The 26,807-nt window shown below is 40.7% G+C and overlaps 1 protein-coding gene across 1 annotated transcript in view; it reads left to right on the top strand.

The window, feature by feature from the left end:
• The window catches only part of P4HA3 (prolyl 4-hydroxylase subunit alpha 3), a 46,385-nt gene that overhangs the window by 16,832 nt on the left and 2,746 nt on the right, over positions 1-26,807 (top strand). Inside the window, exons 4-9 of the mRNA XM_044668917.1 lie at positions 6,594-6,645; positions 9,962-10,125; positions 11,166-11,342; positions 15,513-15,577; positions 19,729-19,888; positions 23,154-23,216. Coding sequence (XP_044524852.1) covers positions 6,594-6,645; positions 9,962-10,125; positions 11,166-11,342; positions 15,513-15,577; positions 19,729-19,888; positions 23,154-23,216 — 681 coding nt within the window. The remainder of the gene's footprint in view (positions 1-6,593; positions 6,646-9,961; positions 10,126-11,165; positions 11,343-15,512; positions 15,578-19,728; positions 19,889-23,153; positions 23,217-26,807) is intronic.

Raw genomic sequence — 26,807 nt, 5'->3', positions numbered from 1 at the left:
TAAATTTTATTTTAGTTGTTTATTTGTTCATATTCTTTGACCATGTATCTATTGTAATGATTCAGTCATATTTGTACATTATGTCAATTTCTCATATATATTAGATTTCAGACTTTTATCAGCTATTTTATGCACATTTTTTCCACTCAATAGTTTATCTTATTATTCTACTTGCATTGATTTTATTTTTTAAATATTCAAATACTACTTTTATCTTCATGTGGAAGTTTTATCCTTCATTTTGGTTTCTTTTTCATGGCATGTCATGTTACAAACTACAAACACCCTCATAAGTCTCTCCTGTGATGTCTCAGTGAGACTCATATTTAATTCTTTAGAGAATATAGTGATTCATGACATATATCCATACAGTAATATGAGTAGAATAACGATCTTAAAAATATGGACCTTTGTTTCAGAGAGAAGTTTGGAATCATTAAAGGAGCTTTCCTGAAGTTAAAGTCCAATATCCTGCCTATTCTGGGCACAACTCATGTTCCATTTGCAGTGTTTTCCAAGACATAGTATACATGGGTGTATATGTTCACATATTATGTGTGTGTGTATATATATATATATATATATATGTTGTACCTAAATATATACCATATGTTATAGGTAATGATACATTGATATGTAAATATGGTGATATTTACATAAATACTTAATTTTATATAATCAGAAATATCTTTTTTTTTTTTTACTTGTGAACTCCTTGTTTGTTTAGAGGTCTTCGTCCTAACGAGCCTTATAAAAAGTAGCACCTTCCATTCTCCTTTAATATTTTTAGGACATGAATTTTACACTTAGGTTGCATATTCATTTGGAGCCTATTGTGATATACGGTAGAAAATGTGAGCCTAAACCTATTATCTTCCAAACTGCTCTCCTAGCAGTTCTTGTTGAATAGGGAGTCCCCCAGGTAGCATGTTTTCTTGGGTTTATCAAGGACTGAGATACTTTAGTCCTTTATTTCTCGGCTTTGCTTCTCTTGTCTTCTGCTGATTTACTTCTCAAATTTTTAATTAATAGCAAAGAATGGGTTGGTGCTTTTTGCAAATTTAGCCTGCATCTCTTGTTTCATCTCAAGGATAAAGAAACACCTCCAAAAGGATTAGTCAGGCCAATGCTCCTGGCTGGACATTTCCTAGACTGTAAATGTGTCTTGATATATTTTAGGACAAGAACAAAATCCTGCTACCTGGGGTGGAGCGTTGCCACTGGACACACACATTTTTGTTTTATCCTCTGTTTGATGTCAATACATTTGTAATTGGAGCATGGAATGGTGGATAAAGATGTGGCCTTGGATTCAGGAGGGCCTGGGATCAAGATTTGTCTCTGTCTTATACCAGCTCTATAACCCCTTAGCAGCTCATTAACTTTTGACTCTCCTAGACTCTTCCTCCTTAGGATCTCCCTCCATAGATAAAGTCACAGATCTGAACAAACAAACAAAAATAAATAAATGCACACATGTGTACATGCACAGGTATATATAGAGATTCATAGATACATAGATATATGTACGATATATACTAAACATGTACATACACATACACAGACAATACACAAATTGGAATTGGGTAAAATTCTATCAGTGTTTCTTTTCCTCAGCTCTTTTTACTTTTCATTATCTCTTATTAATTTTGTTAAATGTCCAAACCAGAGCAGAACTATAGAATAAGAATTCTATTACAACAAATTAGACTTAAAATTACAATGGAGATTTAATGGAGATGCCCAAGAACTTTGAGCACTTTTGCTCTTTTTTTTAAAACTCTTACCCAGGATTTAAAATCATGTCTTAGAATCAATACTGTGATATTATCATTGTACAGTAACCAATACTGGTTCCAAAGCAGAAGAGTGGTAAAGACTGCGCAGTAGGGGGTTAAATGACTTACCCAGAGTCACCCAGCTAGGAAGTGTCTGAGATCAGATTTGAACTCAGGACCTCCTGTCTCTAGGCCTGAATCTCTCTCTACTGAACCACGTAGCTGCTCCCTACCTTTGCTCTTAAGAAAGAGTACCCCAGTCCCATAGAACCGCTAAGGCACATGCCTATCTCCATTCCTGAGAAATGTGGAACACGGTATTCTCTCTCTGGTGGCTTTACTTGAATTTTGTTCTTGTTTCTTTTACAAGAAAGAATGAGGTGGGGCAAGATGATGTTAAAGGAAACTATTTGTGGAGTAAAAACAAAAGGCCACAAAAGAAAAGAAAATTAATTATTTTAAAAATACTTAGAAGAAAGAAAATGTACCCTGATTTTTTTTATATGGACTTTGAGGAACTATTTGGTGAAAGATGGACAGCCTGGGGACCGTCCCACATGCTCACCTTCAAAGCAAGGCCTGCAAGAGGGAACTCGAGCTCCTTTGACCTTGGAGTTGGCCAAGGTCAGGGCTTCATCTTGCCCTGGATCGAGCTCAGGGAAGCTGGAACAGCGGAGAGAGATGTTCAGACGAATCCAGACCGCTCTGCTTTCAGTTCCAGGAAAGTGGGTGGGAAGCTCTAATGCTTGTATGATACAGTTATGGAAATATTTCTCTTCTCATGGCCAAATTCCTCCCCTTTTTTGTAGATGTGAGGAAATCAGGTCTGAGGATGTTCAGCCCAAAGACACAGGGGAGAGACAAAAGCTGTCTTCACTTATTTATAAGGCTGGTCGTAGAAGAGAGGTGGGGCTTGTTCTGTTTGGCCCAGGGGGCAAAGTAGAAGCAAATGGGTGAAGGTGGCAGATGGAGATTTGAGTCCAAAGTGAGGAAAATCTTCCTAAAAATTAGTTAGCCCAATATAAAATGGGAGGAGGAAAGTTCCCCCTCACTGGGAGTTTCTTTTTACTTTGGTCTTCAACCAAAGGCTGAATGACTCCTTTGCCAGGGATGCTGTAGATGGAATTCTTACTGGCTGCAGGTACGATTAAATACACTGTGAGGTTGAGTTCTAAGATTCTATAATTCTCAGAGCAATTCCCATTTTTAGAGAATTTTTTTAGTCCCATTCAGAGAGTGGGGGGAAAAAAAAGACTGTAGAAGAAAAGAGTAGAGGTGGTAGACAGCTAGGTGACTCAGTGGATTGAGAGCCAGGTCTAGAGACAGGAGGTCCTGGGTTCAAATCTAGCCTCAGACACTTCCTAGTTGTGTGACCCTGGGCAAGTAACTTAAACTCCATTGCCTAGCCCTTACTGCTCTTCTGCCTTGGAACCAATGCAGTGTCAATTCTAAGACACAAGGTAAGGGTTTAAAAATGAAAAGAAAAGAATGGGGCAGCTGAGTGGGGCGATGGATAGAGCTCCAGATCTAGAATCAGGACAACTGGTCTTCATGAGTTCAAATCTGACCTCAGACACTTATTAACTATGTGACTCTGGGCAAGACACTTAACCCTGTTTGCCTCAGTTTCTTCTTCTGTAAAATGAGCTGGAGAAGGAAATGGCAAACCAATCCAGTATCTCTGCCAAGAAAACCCCAAAATGGGGTTGACAAAGAGTCAGACATAACTGAACAAGAAAGAAAACGGTCCCTAAAGTGAGACTTTGCTTACTTTAAGATCTCAAGGCAGTTAAAATTATATATCTTACCCATTTTCATATTGAACTCCACTACTGCCTTTGACAATGGATCTAGCCTTGCACACTAGTAGTCCTCCACCTTTTTTACTATGAGGAGGCAGCTAGGTGGCACAATGAATAGATTGCTGGGCCTAAAGTCAGGAAGACTTGAATTCAGCTCAGATAACTTACTAGCTGTGTGACCCTGGGCAAGTCACTTAAATCTTAGTTTCCTTGGCTATAAAGCGGGGATGGCAATAGGACCTACCTCCCAAGGTTGTTGTGAGTATCAAATGAGAGTTTGGGGGGGCCTCAGTTTACTCAAATGTAAAATGGAGATAATAATCACACCTACCTCCCAAGGTGAGCATCAAATGAAATAATATTTGTAACATGCTTAGCACAGAGCCTGGCACATAGTAGACATTATATAATGCCAGGTATTTTAAAACATTTATATTATTTATTCTCTAAGTTCATCTTGTTTAAACTTTCTCAGAATTTAGGTTCTTTCTCATGAACTTTTCACTTGCAGTACTTTAGTTCTTGTGTATATTTTTCTTTTGGTTCCAGTTTTTTCAATGCCTAAGCTCAAAATCTTACTGTTTCCGAGTTCCTCATAGTCATTATTTCTTACAGCACAATAGTATTCTATTACATTCATATACCCCAACTTGTTTAGTCATTTTCCAAATAATGGGTACCATTTTGTTTCTAGTTTTTTATTACTATTGCTATAAATATTTTGGCATGTAGTGGACCTTTGTTTCTATCTTTGACTTCCATATGGGCACATGCCAATTAGTGACATTGCTGGGTCAAACGCTATGGACAATTTAGTAATTTTCTTGCATAATTCCAAATTGTTGCCAACTCCAAAAGTCAGAACAGTTTGTGCTCTAACAAAAGTGTATTAATATGTCTATCTTCCCTCAGCAACTCCGACATTGACTGTTCCTGAGTTGCCTATTTTGGGCCATCTTTGCCAATTTTCAGAGTATGGTTAGGAGTGTATTTTCAAATGTTCATTCACTGTTTGAAATTCTTCTTTTGAAAACTGGCCATATCCTTTGACCACTTATCTACAGGGAAATCAGTCTCGTTAGGATATATATGTTTGTGTGACTTCCATCCAGATCTTGGATCTCGGTCTTTTCTCCATCATATTTGATGTCAATATTTTATTCGCTCTATAACTCCTATTCTTATTCTTGCCTTCATTTATTTCATTCATGCAAAAATATTTTTAAATTTTGTTTTAGTAATTGAAATGGTTTATTTTGTATTTTATAGTCTCCTTGGTCCTTTTTTCAGTTAAGAATTCTCCCCAAATTGATACTTGTGAAAAATACCTCTTTCTTGTTCTTTTGTCCTAATTATTTTTATGATGTAACTTTTTAGATTCAGATTGTGTATCCATTTAAAATTTATTATGATCAAGAATGTTAAATTTCTCTAGAACATTTCTTTTTTATTAATAAATTTTATTGATAACTTTTATTTTTAAAACAGTCATTTCTAGGAACAGTCTCAATTTCCTCTGCCTTCACTGTGGAATGAAGAAAAGCAAATAAGCAAAAAACAAAACAAAAATCCAATATAGTGATATATGTCAGACAACACATGCAACATTCTGCCCTTGTAGTCCCTTGCCTCTCTGTCAGGAAGAGGAAAGAATCAGTCTAACCCTGATTTCTGCCAAATTGTTTTCCAGTTCTCCTGGCAGTTCTTGGCCCAAAGAATAACTCAGGAATACAACATGATCTTGAGAAACAATATGTCAATGGAGAAAGAACAGTCTTTGTTGAGACAGAGAACCTGTGTTCAAATTCTACTTCTGATACTACCTGTATAACCAAAATGAGGGGACTGGACTAGGTGGCCTCCAAGTCCCCTTCCACCTATAAATCTAGGATCCCATAAGGGTTGTGAGATCACTTCATGTAAATGGGAACTCAGAAGCAATAGCATTGCCAGGACCACACACCGAAGTGCTGGCAATTCCTGGATTAGAACAAACAACGTCTCAATTTCTCGTCTATGTTGTCTATCTCAATGAGCTTCCTTGTTTGCCTGTGGAGAAAAGTACATTAGTGGTATTTAATTAGGAGATGTGGTGTGAGGCAGCTGGGTGGCTCAGTGGAAGGAAAGTTAAGCCTAGAGATGGGAGGTCCTGGGTTCAAATATGACCTCAGACACTTCCTAGTGGGGTGACCTGGGAAAGTCACTTAACCCCTCATTGCCCAGCCCTTACTGCTCTTCTGCCTTGAAACGAATACACAGTACTAATTCTAAGATAGAAGATAAGGGGTTAAAAAAATAAAAAAAAGAAGAAGTCATGGTGCAATGTAGGGGAAAAAGTGTTGATATTAGGAGTTAAAATCCTGGCTTTGACACTTATGAGTTCCCTGATTCTGGGCACTCGGTTTCCTTATATGTGAAGCATAGTTAATAATTCTTATATTATCTCCTTCATTGGATAGTGTTGCACCATAAGGAATGATGGATAAGGTTGATTTCTTTAAGAACTGGGAAGACCTCCATGAACTGATGCAGAGTAAAGTAAGCAGAACCAGGAGAACATTGTACCCAGTAACTGAAACTTTGTGGGATGATCAAATGTAATTGGCTTTGCTACTAGTAGCAATTCAATGATCCAGGATAATCCAGGGGAATTTATGAGAAAGAATGTCATCCACATCTAGAGAAAGAACTGTGGGAGTAGAAACACAGAAGAAAACATATTTACCACTTGTATATATGGGTATAGAATTTAGGGTTTTGTTTTTAAAAGATTGCACTATTACAAAAATGAATAATATGGAAATAGGTTTTGAGTGCTAATACATGTATAACCTGGTGGAATTGCTTGTCAACTCCAGGAGTGGGGAGGGAAGAGGAGAGGGAAAGAACAGGAATCGTGTAACCCTGAAAAAAATAAAATATAAAATATTTTTTTTAAATTATCTCCTTCACAGGGTAGTAGGTAAAGTGCTTTGTAAACCTAACTAATCCTATTCTTTCCTCTTTGTTGTAGGCAGGAAATGTTTCTAATGCCCTCAGACTCTCCAGAGAGTTCCTTCGCTACAGTACGTAAAGACTACTAAAGCTATTGGTTATTGGGAAGTTTCTATTCTTGGAAGAAAGTAAAGTAGTGAGCTCCCTGTACCTGAAATTGTTCAATCAGGCTGAACGTATGTCAGGGATATTGCAGTAGGAATCCACATGTGAGCTTGGGTCTTCTGACTTCTTGCCTTCCCTGGCAAAGAAACACCCTCTGCCAGTGATGCAGTGGATAGAGTGTTGATCCCGGAATCAGGAAAATTCATCTTCCTGAGTTCAAATCCAGCCTCAGACATTTACTAGCTATGTACCCCTGGGCAAGTAATTGATCTCTACCTCAGTTTCCTCAGTTTCCTCATCTGTAAAGTGAGCTAGAGAAGAAAATGTCAAGTACTCCAACATCTTTGCCAAGAAAACCTCAAATGAGGTCTGAAAGAATAGATAAGGCTGAAAAAAACTGAACAACAATTTATCATTTAAGAGAAAGCCCGAGGTACTGAGGGTGACTTGCCTAGGGTCATACCTTCAGTGTATGTCAGAAGTGGGACTTGAATTGCTGCCTTTAATGAATTGATGAAGGTAGCAATACAAATAAATTCACATATTTATGTCACTTTTAACAGTGTTTGTGATGACCTTGTTGTGAGGCAGGCAAAGCAGGTATCATCATTTTCTTCTTACAGATTCACAAAATAGAGGAGTTCACAGATTTCCAGTTGGAAAGGAAGGACCTTATTTTACAGAAAAGGAAACTAAGGCTCAGAGGTTAAGCAATTTGCCTAAAGTCCACAATCAGTTGTTTTTTGGTTGTTGGGGGGGGGGGGGTTGACAGACTATTCCACTTTTATTTTTTCATTTAAGCAGTCAGTTCTAAAGCCAGGATTCCAGGGATTCCAGATCCCACCTTCTGTCTACTTCTCCAAGTTAAGTTACCTGATAAAGGTCACCCAGTGACTGTTAGAGCTGAGGCTTTCCTCAAGCATCCTGGCTCCAGGCACAGATTATCCCCCCTTTCCCACACTGCCTTAAAGGTGGCTGTCAGTTCCAGCATTCCAGGATTCTTGGCATTCTTTCAACTCCACAAACTATGCAGGCATCACAGATAGCAGCATGTTCTTAATTTTGTGAATGTGTTTATTTCAGGTCACGTGTACCTGTGTGTCAACCTTTTTTTTGTTAAAGTTTGCAATTGTTCAGGAAGGAAGCTCCCTTTCTCCCCTCTGTTTACCCCCATAATCAGACTTCAGGGCTGACTGAGGTATGAAGTAAATTTGGGGGAGTGGGAGGAGAGTGGGGAGAAGAACACAAGCCAAATTCAGAGACATTTTCAAGGCTGGAGCTTTGGAAGCAGATCTGGAACTGAAAAGTATCAATGGGAGCTGTGTGTGCAGGAGAAAAGCTGGACAGCATCATCCGCTCTGTCTGTTTACCTAAGGATATCGATTTTTCCTTGGAATCCCACCCGGCTTCCTGTGTTTCTGGGTCTTGTACTGTCTAGCTGTGGAGATCAGATTTCAGCTCCCCAAACAAGGATGGACCCTGGCTGGAACCACCTCAAGAACTCTTGGGATGGAGACAAAAGAACATTGGACCTAGAATCAAGAGTCTTGGGTGCGAGGCTCAACCTAGACATTTCCTACCTCTATGAGGCAGGAAGGTACAGGGGAAAGAAAGAGCTTTACCTCTGGAATCAGGGGAATTGGAAGCAAATCTTGTCCCTATTATTAATCTATCTGACTTTGGGCAAGTCTCTTCATCTTTCTAAGCCTCAGTTTCCCTCCCTTATAAAGCCCCAGGCCTGTAGTCAGGAAAATCTGAGTTCAAATCTAATTTGGCCCTAAGCAAGTCACTTAGTCTCTGTTTGTAACAGTTTATCTGTAAAATGGGGATGCTAAAAGCCCCTTGCCTCTCAGAGCTGTTGTGAGGATCAAACAAGATAATCATTATAAATTACTTAGCACAACACCTGGCACCTAGAAAGTGCTATATAAGTGTTAGCTATTATTGTTATTATATTTTCTCATCTGTAAAATGGGACCACATCACCCCAAGGACTTTCATGAGGAAAGCATTTTGCAAACAGTAAAGCATATTTAGAAACATGAACTATTATTATTGTTTAGAAAACAAACACAGAAATACCTTAGGCTTTCAGCATCGACTTTTCTCCCAATCTCTGGATTCTGATCATGACCATTGATGACTATGATTTGAAACAAGTGTCCTGTTTCTATATTGCCTTATAGTTTACCAAGCCCTTTCCTTATAGAGAACTTCAGAGGTTAGGACTGCAAGAATTATTGTTCCTCACCCACCCCCAACCCCTGGTTACAGTTGTGTTTTTGACAGATGCTGTGACTTAGAAGTTATTTATCTGTGTGAAAGTCTCACCCTTCTCACCCTTCTGCAAGAATCTGTGCTCCAGACTAATTACAGTATGTCTCATCTAAACCTTGAGTTTTCCTGAGCACCTAGCATTGTGCTCTGTATGTAATACACACTTTGTAAATATTTGTTGAATGGATGAACGATAACATTGAGACTCAGAGAGGCTGATGATTTAGCACGTTCGTACCAGAAGAGATAGTGAACCATTATGGTGCTGTGTGGAATTAATGAGACGGTGAGCACCCTATTCAGCAGGGTTCGACCTAGAATTGGAAAAGATGGAATCAGGTCCTGGCTCCGACACTTACTAGTAATTTGACTGTAAGCCAAGCTTAAGCCTCTGTTTTCTCCTTTATAAAATGGAGATGGAAAAACTCTTGTCATGCCTACTTCACAATGTCTTTGGGTATCAAATAAGAGAACTTGGCATGGTTGGAAAGAATTCTAGACCTGGAGTCAGAAATCCTGAGCTCCAATCCTGGTTTTACAACTAATTACCTGTGAGATCTTGGGCAAATCTTTTTATCTTTCTAGGTCTGTTTCCTAATTGTAAAATAAGGCAATTCTTTAAAAGACCTCAAAGTTCACTTACATCTCTATATCTAGGATGCTAGGATCTTTGATAGATGGGTGGAAATAGAGAGATAGAGAGATGGATAGATGGATAGATAGATAGATAGATAGATAGATAGATAGATAGATAGATGGATGGATGGATGGATGGAAAAATAGATGGATAGAAAGATAGAGAGAGAAAGAGATGAATAGATGGATGGAAGGATGGATGGATGGATGGATGGATGGATGGATGGATGATTGGATGGATGGATAGATGGAAAATAGATGGATAGAAAGATAGAGGGATAGAGAGAGAGATAACCCCTTGAAAAATGTTAAAGCAGTATAGAAATGGCAGCAATGACTATTATAATCACATCCATTGACTTCTTTCAGATCCAAATAACAAGAGAGTGGCCAGGAACATCTTGAAATATGAAAGGCTGTTGGCAGAGAAATCCATTGTGACAGGACCTGAAGCGATCATCAAGAGACCCAATGTTCCCCACCTGCAGACTAGGGACACTTATGAAGGACTGTGTCAGACTCTGGGATCCCAGGTACCCCTCCTCATGATAAAGATGGGAAGCTACAGAATTCCAGATTGAATTTCTGTTCAAACATGTAGAGGCAAAGACAGGATTGTAGAATGAAATGATACAAGCTAATGGCGTTAAGAAAACAGTTTAAAAAAGAAGCCAATGAGGTCTTTGGCAGCATTAAGGGCCAGCATGTACATAGGAAGACAGGGGAGTATTGCCTTCAATCCTGTACTCTATATGATAACATTGGCAAATTGGAGAGTGTTCACAAGACTCAGCTCATCCGCCTTACTCTATCAGAAATCCTTCCCAAACTCCTTGGATATTATTGCTCATCTCACCCCAAATTATAGGGTGCATATACACACACACACACACACTTATCTGCTAACCTGTCATATCCAAATAATAGAATATAAGCTCTTTGAGGTCAGGGATTTTTGTTTGTTTTGTTTCCATGTCTATAGGACCTAGCTAGTGCCATACAGTATATGCTTTATAAATGTTTGTTAATTGACTTAGGTTTGAACAGGCTGTCTCAGAAGATTTTTAGGCAGAGACTCAATGACTACTTATTGGTGATGATATAGAGGATATTCCTGCTCAGTCAGTCAGTCAATGAGCGTTTATTAAGTGCTAACTGTAGGTGAGGCACTGTGCCAAGCACTGGCGATAGATACAAAGCAAAGCAAAACTGGTTCCTGCCTTCAAGGAGCTCCCATTCTAATGGAGAAGACAGTGTGCAAATGACTACATAGATATAAGATATATACCATGTAAATGATAGACAATCCCATAGGGAAGGCACTAATACAGAGGGGGACCAGGATTAGACTAGGCATTCTCTGGGGTTCTGGCCATTTCTAGTGTTCTGTGATTTGGTGACCTAGTCAGTGTCCCCAGAGAGATCCTAGAAAGGGAATGGGACCTTACAGTGAATGAAGAGGGCTTACAAGGCAGAGCCAAAGTCAGTGCAGCTCAGTTTTTAGATGTCTTAGCATTCTTAATGTTCCTGGGCCTTGTCTTCTTTCATACTGGCCCTTATCTTTCCCTCCCAGCCCACCCACTACCAGATCCCAAGCCTCTACTGTGCCTACGAGACCAACGCAAGCCCCTACCTGCTTCTCCAGCCTGTCCGGAAGGAGGTGCTCCATCTGGAGCCTTACATTGTCCTCTACCATGACTTTGTCAGTGACTTGGAGGCCCAGAAGATTAGGGGATTTGCAGCACCCTGGGTGAGTGTCCTCAGTGCTTGGCAGGAGCACAGTCTTGGGGCTTGGGACTTGGGGAAGTGGAAGCTTGAGCCATGGTGGAGGAAAGACATTGATAGGCTGGAGAGTGTCCAGAGGAGGGCATCCAGAATGGTGAAGGACCTTGGGTTCATCCCATAGTAGAATCAGTTGAAGGACTTGGGGGAGTTTAACATAGAGAAGAGAAGGTTCAGGGAAAGAGAGGGAAAAAAATGATAGCTCTCATCAAGTATTTGAAGGCCTATCCCATTGGACAAGGGATTAGATTTGTTCTCCTCAGCCTCAATGGGCAGAACCAGGAGCATCAAATGGAAGGTACCAAGATGAAGGTGCAAAGGTAAGCCTGTTGTCGGGGGAAAAACACCCTCATTTTGCACAAGAGGGAACTGAGACTCAGTTTCCTTAACTTAATTTCCTTAACTTCTTATCAAAGTTACATGGGTAGTGAGTGGTAGATTACAAATTCTTCCAACTTGAGATCCAGGACTCCATTGTACCAAACTGCTTCCCTAGTTACTCATGGTATATAGTATGAAATAAGGCAATAGGAGCTCCCTCTAGCAGTTCTGGCAACTATAATGTGTAATCTCAGAGGGCGGGAGAGGGAGAATGAATGAATTGCTTTTGGTTATACAACTAGTAAATATTAGAGGCAAGATTTGAACCTAGATGCTTTTGACTCTAAGAATGGCTAAGCTACCTTTCTGAATGAATGAATGAATATAAAAGCGTAGCTCTCTATAGTTTAACAAAGATTAATAAAACATTAAAGATTTTAAATTTTAAAACTTTTAGAATTTTAAATTTTTTGATATCTTTAAAAAAAATCTGAATGTATCCCTGCTTCCAGATTTCTATTAGGAAAGGGGTAAGGTGGAGGTTGTAGGTGAATGTGCAGTGATAAACACAGAGAGATCCTTAGTTAAACATTTTTAAACAAACAGAAGAAAAAAGCACAGATGATATAAACCAATAGAACAGTTTTGTAACTACCTTGTACACCTTGATGGAGAAATGGATGGATGGATGGATGGATGGATAGATAGACATATAGGTAGATAGAGACAGACAGACAGACAGAAAGAAAGAGAGAGAGAGGAGAGAGAGAGGAAGGAAGGAAGGAAGGAAGGAAGGAAGGAAGGAAGGAAGGAAGGAAGGAAGGAAGGAAGATAGAAATATAGATGGACAGGTAGCTAGATAGACAGACAAATAGCTAGCTAGCTAGATGGATAGATAGATGTATATTTCTTTAAAACTGAAGAATAAAGATTCAGTTTCTAATAGAAGCCTCTTTCTTATTCTTTTCTGTATATTGAAATGTTTGTTTTTATTGATGATTAAGTTCATGAGAAAAAGGAAATACATATATATATATATTTTTATATCCATACATCCCTTCCTTTCCCCTACCCAGAAAGCCATTGTTCATAACAAAAAAAGAAAAGGAAAGGAAAAAAAAGTTTTTCAGCCAAACTAACTTTAGGAACAATGGAAAGGTCCAGGAGACTCAAAGGTTCTGGAGAGTATAGTAGCAGGGACAATTGTAAGGCCTCAGTGAGCTGGGAAGTAGGGTAAAAGGACAAATGGTAAAGCCTGGTAGTACGATGGCAGGCCATGGTCTTCCATATTCCTGGAGTGATTCCTTGACCCTCCAATGTCAGCCATGTCAGCTCTGAGGTTGAGGTCTAGAAGGGATTAGCCCATGACTCTTGGGAAGGGGAAAGGAGACCTGAGTGAGCAGATTCTGGGTTTCCTTCCACAGTGATTGGAAAGGGAGGTGATGGGGGGATGGTGAAGAGTCAATGTCCAGGGGCTGTTCTGCTTTTCATCTTTGGATTCTCAGTGCCTGGCACATAATGGGTGTTTAATAAATGCTTGTTGATTTATTGAGGTTGTGTCATTTTTTAAAAATCCCTGTGTCCCTCGCATCTAGTACAGGGCTTTATACAAAGTTGGGGTTTAATAGAAAAAGAAAAGTTTGTTGAGTTAGATTATTGTTCCTATTTCACAGATGAAGAAACCAAGCTCATGGAAGCCACGTAACTTGCCCAAATTCATACAGTTGCTATTGGCAGAGCCTGGGTGAAAGCCCAGGTCTTTGGACATCATGTCCAGTTTTCTCTCAGCTATCCTTCACCGCTGACTCTCTGACAAGCACTGTTTGCTGCTGGGTACTATGGGAATGAGATGAGAAGTGGTGTTCATGGTAGTGAGATACAGTCAGGGGAATCCGGTATCCAGGACATTCTAAATGGAAGAGCTTTATGATAATGATGCTTTCAATTTTAAAGGAACCCAGTAAATGAAGACCATTTTTGAAAGTGAGGGAGAAAAGCATTATCCATTAAATAATCTCATTGGGACTGGGTTGTTTGGCCTTTTAGTTGGGTCACCAACACATAAACCACCCAAGGGTGAGAGGAAATGAGAGGCCATAGGCTCGCCCATCAAATGTTCCAGGGCAGACATCACCAAAGAACCACTGAATGTAGAGTCAGTGCTAGAGAAATCTCTCACTTCCAGCTTCTGGGAGCTGACTTGGGAGTCCAGACCCTGGGGATAAGAAGCCAGGTCTTGGGTTGGGGATATTATGCCCACCATCCCTGGCATGACTGGTACGTGCCCTCTAGGGACCAGAGCTAGGAGCTAGCTCAGACAGTAGCATGGAGATTGGCAATGCCAGTCTGGACCTGACCACTGAGATGCAGGGGAATAAGAAAACAAGCATTTATTAAGCACCAACTAGGTTCCAGGCACTGAGCTGAGTGCTGTACAAAATTATCTCATTTGATCCTCACAGCTGCCTGGGAGGAAGGTGCTATGATAATCCCTGTTTTACAGTTGAGGAAACTGAGGCAGACAGAGGCTAAGCAATGTTACCTAGGAATCACAAAGCTAAGAAGTATCTGAGGCTGGATTTGAACCCTCGTCTTTTCTATGCCCTGTGGTGCCACCTAGCTGAGCTGATACATATGCAGGGTTGGGGGAGTGTGTTGTAGTGGAAAGAACCCTGAATTTGGATCCCTTGGACCCAGGTTCAGAACCTGTCCCTGTCTCTATCCCTTGCTACCTGTGAGACTTGGGACAAATCTTAGTTCCCTCAGTTATTAGTTTCCCACTTTTCTCTCTCTCTAACCAAAATTGCATTGTTTGTGGCATGTATATATTGGTTGTTCCATCCTTTCAGTCATATCTGATGCTTCATGACCCCATTTGGGTTTTTTTCTTGGCAAAGATACTAGAGTGGTTTCCCATTTCCTTCTTTTCTTGTTTCCCAAATTCTTACCTTCTGTCTTAGAGTCCGTACTGTGTATTGGTTCCAAGGCAGAAGAGTGGTAAGGGCTAGGCCATGACTTGCCCAGGGTCACACAGCTATTTAGAAGTATCTGTGGTCAGATTCAATCCCAGAACCTCCCATGTCCAGGTCTGTCTCTTAGACCACTGAGCCACCCAACTGCCTGACATTTCCTTCTCTAGCTCATTTTATAGGTGAAGAAACTGGGAAACAGGGTTCCATGATGTGCCCAGAGTTGCTAATAAGAGTCTGAGGCTAGATTTGAATTGACTGTTCAGAACTGAAATACCAGCTTTCCTGAGTCCAGGCACATTTAGTGCTGATGTTATTCCTTCCCTTAGAATGCAAACTTCTGGAATACACTAACAATTTTTTTGTCTGTATTCCTAGCACTAATTTAATGCCTGGTGCCAAGAAGGGGATTCATAGATGTTTGTGAAGTTGAGTTGAAATGTTATAGGATTTGGAACTAAAAGCAAACTTTAGAGAGCATCCAGCCCATATGTTGTTCAGAGGGGGGAAACTGAGACCTGGGGACAAGTCACTTGTTCAAAGCAAGATGAGGAGATGAGAATAATAACTTCTATTTCTAGACTGTTCTGCATTTTACAAATCTGTGAAATCAAAATGATCATTCCAGGATCATTCTCCCCATTTGACAGATGAGGTCCAGAGGGATCATTGGCTTGCCCAGGGTTCACACCTGCCGATAACATGAGGGCTGGGATTTGATCCCAGGTCTCTCCATTCCCCCATCTGTGATTCTGTGATATATGCATGTGTCCAGAGGTACATGGGCAGCTTCCCTTTCCATGATGACCCCCTCCTCCTGCTTTCCCTCCTCTCCTCCATGTTGTCAGCTGCAGCGGTCAGTGGTGGCCTCCGGGGAGAAGCAGCAGCAAGTGGAATATCGCATCAGCAAGAGGTAAGAAGGACAAATCCAGGTTGGCGTCCCCTGTGGAGGCTTTCTATGCCGGGTCAGCCCCCATGACATGTCCTTCTGTGAGCCAGCCTGGTGGTCAGGGAGCTCTGGGACCAATGACAATAATGTCAAATTTCTATGGTGTCAGAAGGCTTGGGAAGCAGTTTGTATACACTGTGTCATTTAATGCTCACAAAAGCCCTGTGATGTAGATGCTCTTGGTGTTGTTATTTCCCATTTTACAGAAAAAGAAACTGAGATTCAGGGAAATGAGCACACAGATAGTAAGTGCTAAGTTGGATTTCTAGATCATATATGGAAGGGACCTTAGGGGTTATTAAATCCAATTCAGAGGGTTCCCAAACTTCCCCTTTCCATGGTATCCTTAGTGACTCTATTAAGATGTGCTTTTTTATGATGCTCCCTAAGCCAAAAAAATACCTAACGATTCTGTTTAGTAAGTGGTCAGGTAAAAAAAATTAAATATTCTGCAACCCCCTTGTGAGTTCACCAAGTGGCACAGAATAGGAACCTCAAGCTGAATCCGCTCATGTCTAAGAATTCCCATTGTCTAGGCACCATGCCCCTTTGGATCAGGGGGAATCAGTGTCTTTTCAGTGTAGTCCAGTGGTTTTTTTTTATTATCTTTATTTATTTCATGAAATATCTCCCAATTACATGTAAAGAAAAAAAAATTTTTTAAACCTTTACCTTCCATCTTGGAATCAATACTGTAATATGTCAGAAAAGGACTATAGGCAATGGGGGTTAAGTGACTTGCCCAGGGTCACACAGCTAGGAAATGTCTGAGGACAAATTTGAACCCAGGACCTCCTGTTTCTAAGCCACTGAGCCACCCAGCTGCCCCCGTAAAGAAAATTTTTAACAATAATCTAAAAATTTTTTGAGTTCCAAATTCTCTCCTTCTCTCCTGCCCCTCCTCACTCCTTGAGAAGACAACCACTTTGATCTTGATTGTCCATGTTGAGATCATGAAAGATATATTTTCATATTGCCCATTTTGCCAAAGAAAACACAAAACAAAAGAAAACAACAAAACTATAGAAAGTGGAAAAAAGTAGGTTTCAATACACATTCAGAGTTCATCAGTTCTCTCTCTCTCTCTGGAGGTGGATAGCATTTTTCATCATGGGTCTTTTGTAATTGTCTTGGTCAGAATAGCCAAATCTTTCACAGTTGATCATCCTTACAATATTGCTGTTACTATGCACAATGCTTTCCTGGTTCTGAGTGACTTCACCTTGCATCAGTTTATGTAAAAATCTTCCCAGGTTTTCCTAAAAGCATCCTGCTTTAGGAAACCAACCATTTCTTGTAGTACAATAGAATTTCATCACAATCAGATACCACAATTTGTTCAGCCATTTCTCAGTTGCTGGGCATTTCCTTAATTTCCAGTTCTTTGCCACCATAAAAAGAGCTATTATAAATATTTTTTGTACAAAGAAGTCTTTCATTTTCCTTCATCTCTTTGGGATGCAGACTTAGTAATGGTATTGGGGGGTGAAAAGGTATGTCCAGTTTTATAGCCGTATAGGCACAGTTCCAAATTGTTCTCTAGTCATTTTCCTTTTCTGTCATATTAGCCAATCTAATAGGTGTAAATGGGATCTCGGAGCTCCTTTAACTTGCATTTCTCTAATCAGTAGTGATTTATAGTGCTTTTTCATGAGACTTTTTTTAAATTTTTAATTAAATTAATACCTAAGAAATAAAATAAAAATATCAAAATATTTTTTAAATCTCAAGAGAATCAATGAAAAACAATGTCAAGGAAGGCAGCTTAGCAGTTCCAGATTTCAAACCATATTACAAAGCAGTAATCATCAAAATAATCTGGTATTTGTCTAAGAAACAGAAAATGGAGCAGAGGAATAGGTTAAAACCACAATACACAATAGTAAATGCCATAGTATCCTAGTATTTGACAAACCCAAAGATCCAAGTTTTGGGGGCAAAAATTGCTGGGATAACTGGAAAGCAGTATGGCAGAAACTAGACATAGGCCAACATCTCATATGGTATACCAAGATATGGTCAAAATGGATAAATGATTTAGACATAAAGGATGACATAATTTAGTTAGGGGAATATCAATTCTAAGACAGAAGAGCAGAAGCTCTTCTGGGCTAGGTAAATGGGGTTAATGGTCCCAGGTCACCCAGCTAGGAAGTGTCTGAGGTCAGATCTGAACCCAGGTCCTCCTGCTGGCCTATGTCTAGTTTCTGCTAAATTGCTTTCCTCATATCCCGACAATTTTTGTCAAATGTTGAGTTCTTAACCCAAAAGCTTGGATCTTGGGTTTGTCAAATATTAGATTACTATGGCATTTGCTATTTGTATTTTGTGTTCTTAATCTGTTCCTCTGATCCATTATTCTGCTTCTTGGCTAGTACCAGATTATGTTGATGATTACTGCTTTGTAATATGATTTGAAATCTGAAACTGCTAAGCTGCCTTCTTTAATTGTTTTTCACTGATTCTCTTGATATTTTGAAGAAAAAATATTTTTATATTTTTATTTTGATTTTTATTTTGAGCCTTTTGTTTTTCTAGATTAATTTTGTTACCTGTTTTTTCTAGCTCTATAAAATAAATTTTGATAGTTTGATTGGTATGGTACTGAATAAGTAAATTAATGTAGGTAGAATTGTCATTTTTAATATATCAGCTCAGCCTCCCCATAAGCAATTAATATATCTACTGTTGATTAAATCTTTAGATTATTCGTATCAAGTGTTTTGTAATTCTGTTCATTTAATTCCTAGGCTTGTCTCGGCAGGTAGATTCTCAAGTATTTTATATTTTCTGCAGTTGTTTTAAATGGAATTTCTCTCTCTCTTCCTGCTGAGTTTTGGTAGTTGCATATAGAAATGCTCGTGATTTATATGGATTTATTTTATATTCTGGGATTTTACTGAAGTTGTTAGTGGTTTCAACTAGGTTTTTAGTTGATTCTTTATTCTTAAAAGTGGGCTTATGGTTAGAGGAAAGGAAGACAGTTGATTCTGAGAAGGGGTCCATAGGCTAATTCACCAGACTACCCGAGGGGTCCTTAACCCCCCCCAAAAAAGGTGAAGAATACTTGCTTTAGAGTTCATTTGATCCAGGCCAGATCCTTGTTGCTGATCCCTCTTCCTGATCCTTAGTATGCTCAGTAGCTGCCTCACTGTCTTCTGAATTCCAGCTCCAGCTCCTTTTAACACACTGGCCTCAAAGTTCCTTAGACTCCTTCAGGCCCATGGCCTCTGTCTTGTCTCTACTTCAACAAGCATAGGAGTGGCCATACCGTAGACTTCACCTCCTGTAACTGAGTCTGCACCAGATGCCAAAATTCCTAGGTATGACTGCCACACTGCCCATCACCAGCGGCAGCAGAGAGAGAGAACCCAGAGCCAGAACACCGCCTAGAACACTGAATTTTAGAACATCAAAAGAAATGTCAGCACCAGAAAGGACCTTAGAGATCTGGTCAAAACCCTTCACTTTACAGAAGATGAAACTAAAGATCATTTGGGGAAAGCTGGTTTGGCTAAAGTCACTCAAAAAGAAAGAGGGGACTAGGGCTCAACCCCGGACCTCCTTGGCCTAGCTTGGTGCTCTTTCCCCTGCAAGGAAGGCCTTCCTCAAGCAATAGATCAGTAATTATGTATTGAGATGCCTACTATGTGCCAGGCACTGTGCTAACCCTGGGGATATGGAGAAAAATATGCAATAGTGGTTCCCTTCAAGAGCTAATGGGGGAAGATTAAAAATATGTATACAAGGTATATATAAAAATATGTTTAAGTATGTATAGAACATATATAAAGTCAGTATAGATTAATCTTGGAGGAGCTGATATTAGAACCTGGAGGGATCTTTAAAGTTCTGACGTGGAAGGAGATGCTTGAGCTGAGCCTTGAAGGCTCAGGGATCCTACCAGGCAGAAGTGAGGAGGGCAAGCATCCTAGGCATGGAGGATAATTGCCCCACACCGCCAGAGAAATGGTCACAGGGAAAGAGTGAGGAGAGATGATCAATTCAAAGTAAAGTCTCCACGTTTAGTGGGGCATTCCCACCTGCCTGCCGAAGAGAGCCTGGAGGAAGAGGAGGTTGGGATTCCCAAGAGGTCAATACGCTATGTGTTTCAGTGCCTGGCTGAAGGACACTGTGGACCCGATGCTGGTGTCCCTAGACCACCGCATCGCAGCCCTCACGGGCCTCAACGTTCAGCCCCCCTATGCTGAGCACCTGCAGGTGGTGAATTATGGAATTGGAGGACACTATGAACCTCACTTTGACCATGCAACGGTAAGAAGTGGGGGGCAATGGGACTCACGCTTTTTGGTGGGAAAGAGGGGAGGAAGTGTTTTCCTGAATGATCTCCAGCTGCAGGGCTCACTCACACAAGAGATGTTGACATCTTAAGGCAACAGAATCATAGAAAGTCAGAGTTGGGAAGAACCACAGAAATTCAAACAAACAAACAAAAGAATATCAGAACTGGAAAGGGACTTGACTCTCTTAGCTTAGAGAGGAAAAAAATAGAGGCCCATAGAGAAATGACTTGAGCAAGGTCATTGTCACTGCCCAGACTAGAAATGAAGACTTGGAACCATGGAATCTTAGAATTTTCTGAGTTAGAAGGGACCTCAGAGGCCACCTAGTCTAATCTGTACCTGAAAAAGAATCCATTCTACAAACATCCCTGACAAGTGGCTGTCCAGGCTTTGCTTAGAAATCACCAGCAATGGGGACCTCACCATCTCTTGTACTTCTGGACATCACTAATTGTTGGGGAGTTTTCTCTTATACTAGATAGGAATCTGTCTCTATAATTTCCATCCACTGCCTCTAACTGTGAATCATAAATATAAATTATAGCTAGTATTTATTCCAGGCACTACGTTAAATGCTTTACAATTATTATCTCATCTGATCCTCACGATACCCTGAGAGGAAAGTGCTATTATTATCCCAATTTTGCAGATCAGGAAATCTGAGGCAAATAGGGCATTAAGTGACTTGCCCAGGTACTGGAAGTATCTGAGGTTGGGTTTGAACTCAGGTCTTCTTAACTCTAAGCCCAGCAATCTCTTCCCCCATGCCACCTCAAAGCAACCCCATGTTCCTATGCCATATTAACATTCCTTTAAATACTTGAAGGTAGCCCTTATTTCCCTGCTGAATCTTTTCTTTGCCAGTCTCCTAATTACCCAAACCATGAGCTATCCATCATATCACAGCTATCTATTATATCACACACACACACACACACACACACACACACACACACACACACACACACACACACACACCGGCCTTATATATTAGTTGCTGCTGCTGTGCTCCTGCAGCCCATTCTTCTGTCATCATCTCCCTCTCTGGGTCCCTCTTCCTGCCAGGAATGCCCAGCCCTGCCCAGCAGGGAGGAGAATTCTGCTGGCAGCTGTGGATTCCCTGCCCAGATGCTTCACTGTTACTACAACTGTCACCATCACCCTCCAGATAACCACCTAACCCCCATGATCTCAAGGCTGGGAGCCAGTGTAGTCTGGTAGTTTAAAAACAACAATGAAAGCTAAACTATGGATCTTGAAACCAGGGGACCTGAATTCTGGTCCTGGCTAGGTTACTGAGCTGGTGTACATAATGTTTGGCAAGCTTCTTCCCAACTCTGTACCTCAGTTTCCTCCTCTGTAAAATTTATGGCGTGGACTAGATGCTCTCCGAAGCCCCTTCCATCTCTGACATTCTTTGATTCTATGGGATCCCAATTTCTTTGGGTAGATCCCTAGCAGCCATGGAGAAATCTAGAAATAACTATAAATAAATTGGGAAGCTAGGTGACAGTGTGAGAGAGTGCCAAGTCTGGAGTCAGGAAGGCCCATCCTCCAAAGTTCACACCTGGGCTCAGACATCTACTAGCTATGTAACCCTAGGCAAGTCATTTAACCATGTTTGCCTCAGTTTCCTCATCTATAAAATGAGCTGGAGAAGGAGATGGCAAACCACTCCAGTATCTTTACCAAAAAAAAAAAAACTCCAAAAGGGGTCCCAAAGAGTCAGATACGACTGAAAAAAACTTGCTAAAAAACAACAAAGTGAATAGTTTGGGTAAAAAGAATAGTCAAAAGAATGTTCTTGGAAGTCAGCGGTGAATTTTTCTTTCTTCTTTGGTCTGTGATTTGGAACTATTTAATAAAGTACAGTCATTGCTGGAATATGTTGTTGTGAGTGAAGAGTAACTCTTTATAAAAAATACAGAGAGAGCAGCTAGGAAGCCCAGAGGATAGAGAGCCAGACCTAAGGTTGGGAGGACCCCGGTTCAAATCTGGCACCTCAGACACTTGCTGGCTGCATGACCCTGAGCAAGTCACTTAACCTCAGTGTCCTAACCCTTACTATTCTTTTCCCTTAGAATCAGGCTAGGGCAGGGACTCTTGATATCTTGCCCATCTTTGGCAGTCAGTCTGGTGAAACTTATGAATCTGATCTCAGAAGAAAGTTTTTAAATGCATGAAATACGTGGGATTACTAAGGAAGCTAATTATATTGAAATGCGGTTTTAAAAATACTTTATAAAAACAAATTCATGGCCCCCTGGACTAGATGAACACTGGGGTCCTTTCCAGCTCAGGCCTCCTACATGTGTCCTCCCAGCTCTGCCATTCCATGAACTCTGCTGTTCTGTCTGATGCGAATTAAAGCTCTGGGAAAAAACACATCAGCAGCTCTGATATAAGAAGACTTCATATGGAAAGACTCAAATTCTAGACCAAAAATCAGGTTTAGGGTTTATCTGTGGATTTCTGTGGGTGTTAGAGAAGTCACTTATTTATTTGGAGTTACCCTCCACTTGAGAAATAGCTTATTTTGAGCTTATTTCCCTGACAAGTAGATCTACTGAGGGAGCAATACAGGTTTGCATAAGGCTTTAAGGTTTACCAAAGAATCTCTGAACAATATCACTGTGAGGCAGGGAGTACAAGTACTATCTCCATTTTATGGATGAGAAAATTGAAGCTCAGAGAGTTCAGTGACTTGTCCAAGGTCACATAGCTAATAAATGGCATAGATTGGATTCAAATCCGATTCTCTTGATTCCAAGCCCAGTGCTGTCTTCTAGATGGCCTGTAAATTCATCTGGATTTCTTCCTGAGCAACTATGAAAAGAACCTGCTAGTGGAGGATTGGCTAAGAGCCCTCTAAGATGAAACACCTTTGGAAGTGGCCCCATTCTTTTTTTGGTGGAGTGGGGCAGGGTGGCTAGTTAGACCCAACTCTTCCTGACCCCATCTGGAATTTTCTTGGCAAAAAATACTAGAGTAGGTTGCCATTTCCTTCTCCAGCTCATTTTACAAATGGGGAAACCGAGGCAAATAGAGTTGGGTGACTTGCCCAGTCTGAGGCTGGATTTGAACTCAAGCTGAGTTTTCTTGACTTCGGGACCAGCACTCTATCCACTCAACCTCCTAGCTGCCCATCCTGTCCTTCAGATTCTCATATTCCCCTAGGTTTGGTGGATTATCATTGTCTGCATTATTTTCTGCCATCTTTGACTTTTTCATTGCAGTCGCCAAGCAGCCCTTTGTACCGAATGAACTCCGGGAACCGGGTGGCAACCTTCATGATCTACGTGAGTGTGGTGGACGGATCAGAGGCTTCTTCCAGAATATTTGCTGGACGTCATTTTTGAGTAGACTTTGGACACTGTCCAGCTGCTCAGCATAATCATTCCCATTCAGAACCACGGCTAGCAATTCTCATAATCCTGGGCTAGTGGCAGGAAAGGCTCCCTCCAGCCAGCTTTTAAGACAAATTCAGATGCTGTTGGGATGGGGACCCACAGAGTCGAGCAGAGCCGATGGGGCCAGGTAGGGGAAGCACTTCTGTGCCACTGAATACTGACCACATCTTCCTGGGTCATTCTTATGTTCCTAGAGCTCTGAGGTCTATGGAGCACTTAATTCATAGGATAATTGGGGGATAAGTCTTGACAGCTTTAACATCCCTGTTTTACAATGTAAGAAATCAAAGTTTAAAGAGGAAAGGGATTTTGTTCACAGTCATCCATCTGGTCAGTGTCAGAGCTACGATTCACACCAATATCTCCTGACGGTGTCTGGGGATGTTTCTGCTCCATCTTTCTGCCTCTCATTTTATAGCTTTACAGAGCACCTTCCTCACAGAGACCCTATGAAGTAAGCAGTGCCTTATTTTACAGGTGAAGAAACTGAGGCACAAAGACATGAAATGATTTCCATTCCACAGGCAGCCCGGTGGTGAGGTGGATAAAGTGCCTATTAAATCTGGCCTCAGATGTTTAACTTGCTATGTGATCCTGGACAAGTCACTTAGCTTCTGTCTGTCTCAGTTTCCTCAACTGTAAAATGAGGACAATAATAGTATCTACCTCCCAGGGTTGTAGTAAGGATCAAATGAGATATAATGTTTGTAAAGGGCTTAGCACAGTGCCTGACACGTGTTGTTGGTCAGTTGTGTCCTGCTCTTCGTGGCCCCATGGACTGTTGCTCTCCGTGGAGTTTTCTTGGCAAGGATACTGGAGTGGTTTGCCATTTCCTTCTCCAGTGGATCCTTTTTGTCAGGCAATCAGAGGTTAAGTGACTTGCCCAAGGTAAACACAGCAAGGAAGCGTCCGAGACCAGATTTTAATTCCAATCTTCTTGACTTCATGCCTAGCACTCTATCCACTGAGCAACCTAGCTGCCTGGCACCCAGTAAGTGCTATATAAATGCTAGCTATTATTATTAAATGAGATATTTGTTTTTATTTAAGAATTTTTTCCTTAATTACATGTAAAACAATTTTAACATTCGTTTTTTTTTTTGAGTTACAAATCCCCTACCCACCCCTTGAGAAGATAAGAGAGATTACAGATATGCAGTCATTCGAAACATATTTCTTTGTTAGCAGAAGAGAACACAGACCTCAAAAAAGAAAAAGAAAGAAAGTAAAAATAGAATGTTTCCCTCTGCTTCCAGCTTCCAGCAGCTCTTTTTCTGGAAATAGATCACATTTTTCATTAAAAGTGCTTCGGAATTGTTTTGGATTATTGTATTGCTGAGAATAGCAAAGTCTTAAGAGAGATATTTGTAAAACACACAGGATAGTGCCTGGGACATAGTAGATGCCACATAAATGCTTATTCCCTTCCCTTCTTTCTTTCCAGAGCCAAGAGTAAAATGTCAGACATATAAAATCATTTACATTTTTTTGTCTTTGGTTTCATCTTGCAATGTTTTCTTATTTTCTTTTCTTCTTATCTTCTTTATATAGCTGAACATTTGTAATTATGAATGATAGTCAAATAATAGCTTAATCAATGTATTATTATAAATTGTGTTTAAATATAAAATATGTATTTTAAAACAGAGATTTATGATATTGTGCAGATGAAGAAATGTTAAAGATTATACTATCATTGCACTGAACCCAAATCTAGGGCCGTTTTGTTTTTTTTTTAAGATCCTTGCCTTCTGTCTGAGAATCAATACCAAGTATTGGTTCCAAGACAGAAGAGTGGCAAGGGCTAGGCAATTAGAGTTAAGTGACTTGCCCAGGGTCACACAGTTAGGAAGTACCTGAGGCCAAATTCAGACCTCCCATCTCTAGACCTGGCTCTCTATCCACTGGGCTACCTAGCTGCCCCTCTGTTGGCTTAATGAAGTAACTATGCCCATTGATATGTCTCCTGAAGGTTCACAAGGATCTTTCTCCACAACAACTGGACTTCATTTTGCTAATGAGGATCCTGAGGTTCAGAGAAGCCCCAAGATGAAGAACTATTAAGTGTTAGATACTGAATTTGATCTACCTCCTACCCAACACTGCCTCCCAAGAAAGCCCTGACCATCCTATCAAATTAGTTACATTTTAGTTACATTTTATAATTAAATGATTACTGGCTAAGAAAGCCAACCTGGAATAATGCAAGAATATAGGAGGGATTATGGAATTCCTCCTAGGTTTACCTTGAGGAACAAGAGAGAGTGGATATAAAAGAGGATAAGAATGTGAATAGGGCAGCTGGGTGGTTCATGAGGAAGGTGGATATGAGGTGGATATGAGGAAGACCTGAGTTTGAATCCAGCCTCAGACACTTGCTAGCTGGGCAGTCCTATGTAAAGCCACTTAACTCTGTTGGCCTCAGTTTCCTTTTCTGTAAAACGAGCCAGAGAAGGAAATGACATACTATTCAAGTATCTTTGCCAAGAAAATCCCAAATGGGGTCACAGAGATGGGTTGTGAGTAAACTCAGACATTCTTACAATCTAGATTGGACCAGAAGAATACAGCATCAAAGAAGGGTAAGGCACATGCCACACATGGATGTGGGGAAATGGCCCCCGATGGGGCAACGACCTGGGTAGCAAAGCAGGCATGGCGTCCTGTGAAGCATTTGGAGCCCAGGGCAAGATTAGGGCTATTAGAAGAGCAGGGACAGAGCTGAGCCCTTTAGGGGCAAGACCAAGGACAAAGGGGACAGTTGGTCCATTTCTCTGGCTTTCTGTATCTCAGTCTCCCTGCCCATTTACCCATTTTGTGACTTATCTACCATCTGTTTGTGTATCAGTTTCTCCATTTTTTCCTCTCTCTACCCATACATACCCAGCCTGATTTTCTACCATACAAGGATTGGCCAAGTGCTTCCAAACATAGATTGCTTAGGGACCATAGCCAGGGATGATTCAGTGGGGCAGGGGCGGGGAATAGGGGGAGGAAGAGAATAAATATCCCTTCAGTCCCACTATGGGCCAGGCACTAAGCTAAAGACTTTATAAATGTGACTTCATTTGCTCCCCACAACAATCCTGGGAGGTAGGTGCTGCTATCATCCACATTTTATGTTGAAGAAATGAAGGCAGACAGTAGTTACAGTGACTTGCCCAGGGTCACACAGCTGGGGAGTTTCTGAGGCCAAACTTGAACTTGGGTCTTCCTGATTCAAAGCTCTATTCACTGTGCCACCTAGAAAGGAAAGTAATATCTGTAGGTAGTGTCTGGGCACGTACTTGAGCCAAGTAGTTGACTATTCTTGATTCAGATTGAGTATGATCAGAGAGCCTTACTGAGAATCTTTTACTTTCCACATCCAGGAAATATTTGTGTTTTTACACACAAAAAAGCATGTGTGTGTGTGTGTGTGTGTGTGTGTGTGTGTGTGTGTGTGTGTGTGAGAGAGAGAGAGAGAGAGAGAGAGAGACA

The sequence above is a fragment of the Gracilinanus agilis genome, chromosome 3 (genome assembly GCF_016433145.1).
Source record: "Gracilinanus agilis isolate LMUSP501 chromosome 3, AgileGrace, whole genome shotgun sequence".
Taxonomy (NCBI): Eukaryota; Metazoa; Chordata; class Mammalia; order Didelphimorphia; family Didelphidae; genus Gracilinanus; species Gracilinanus agilis.
Note: the sequence above shows the minus strand (reverse complement) of the source record. Positions and strands in the feature narration are given on the sequence as shown.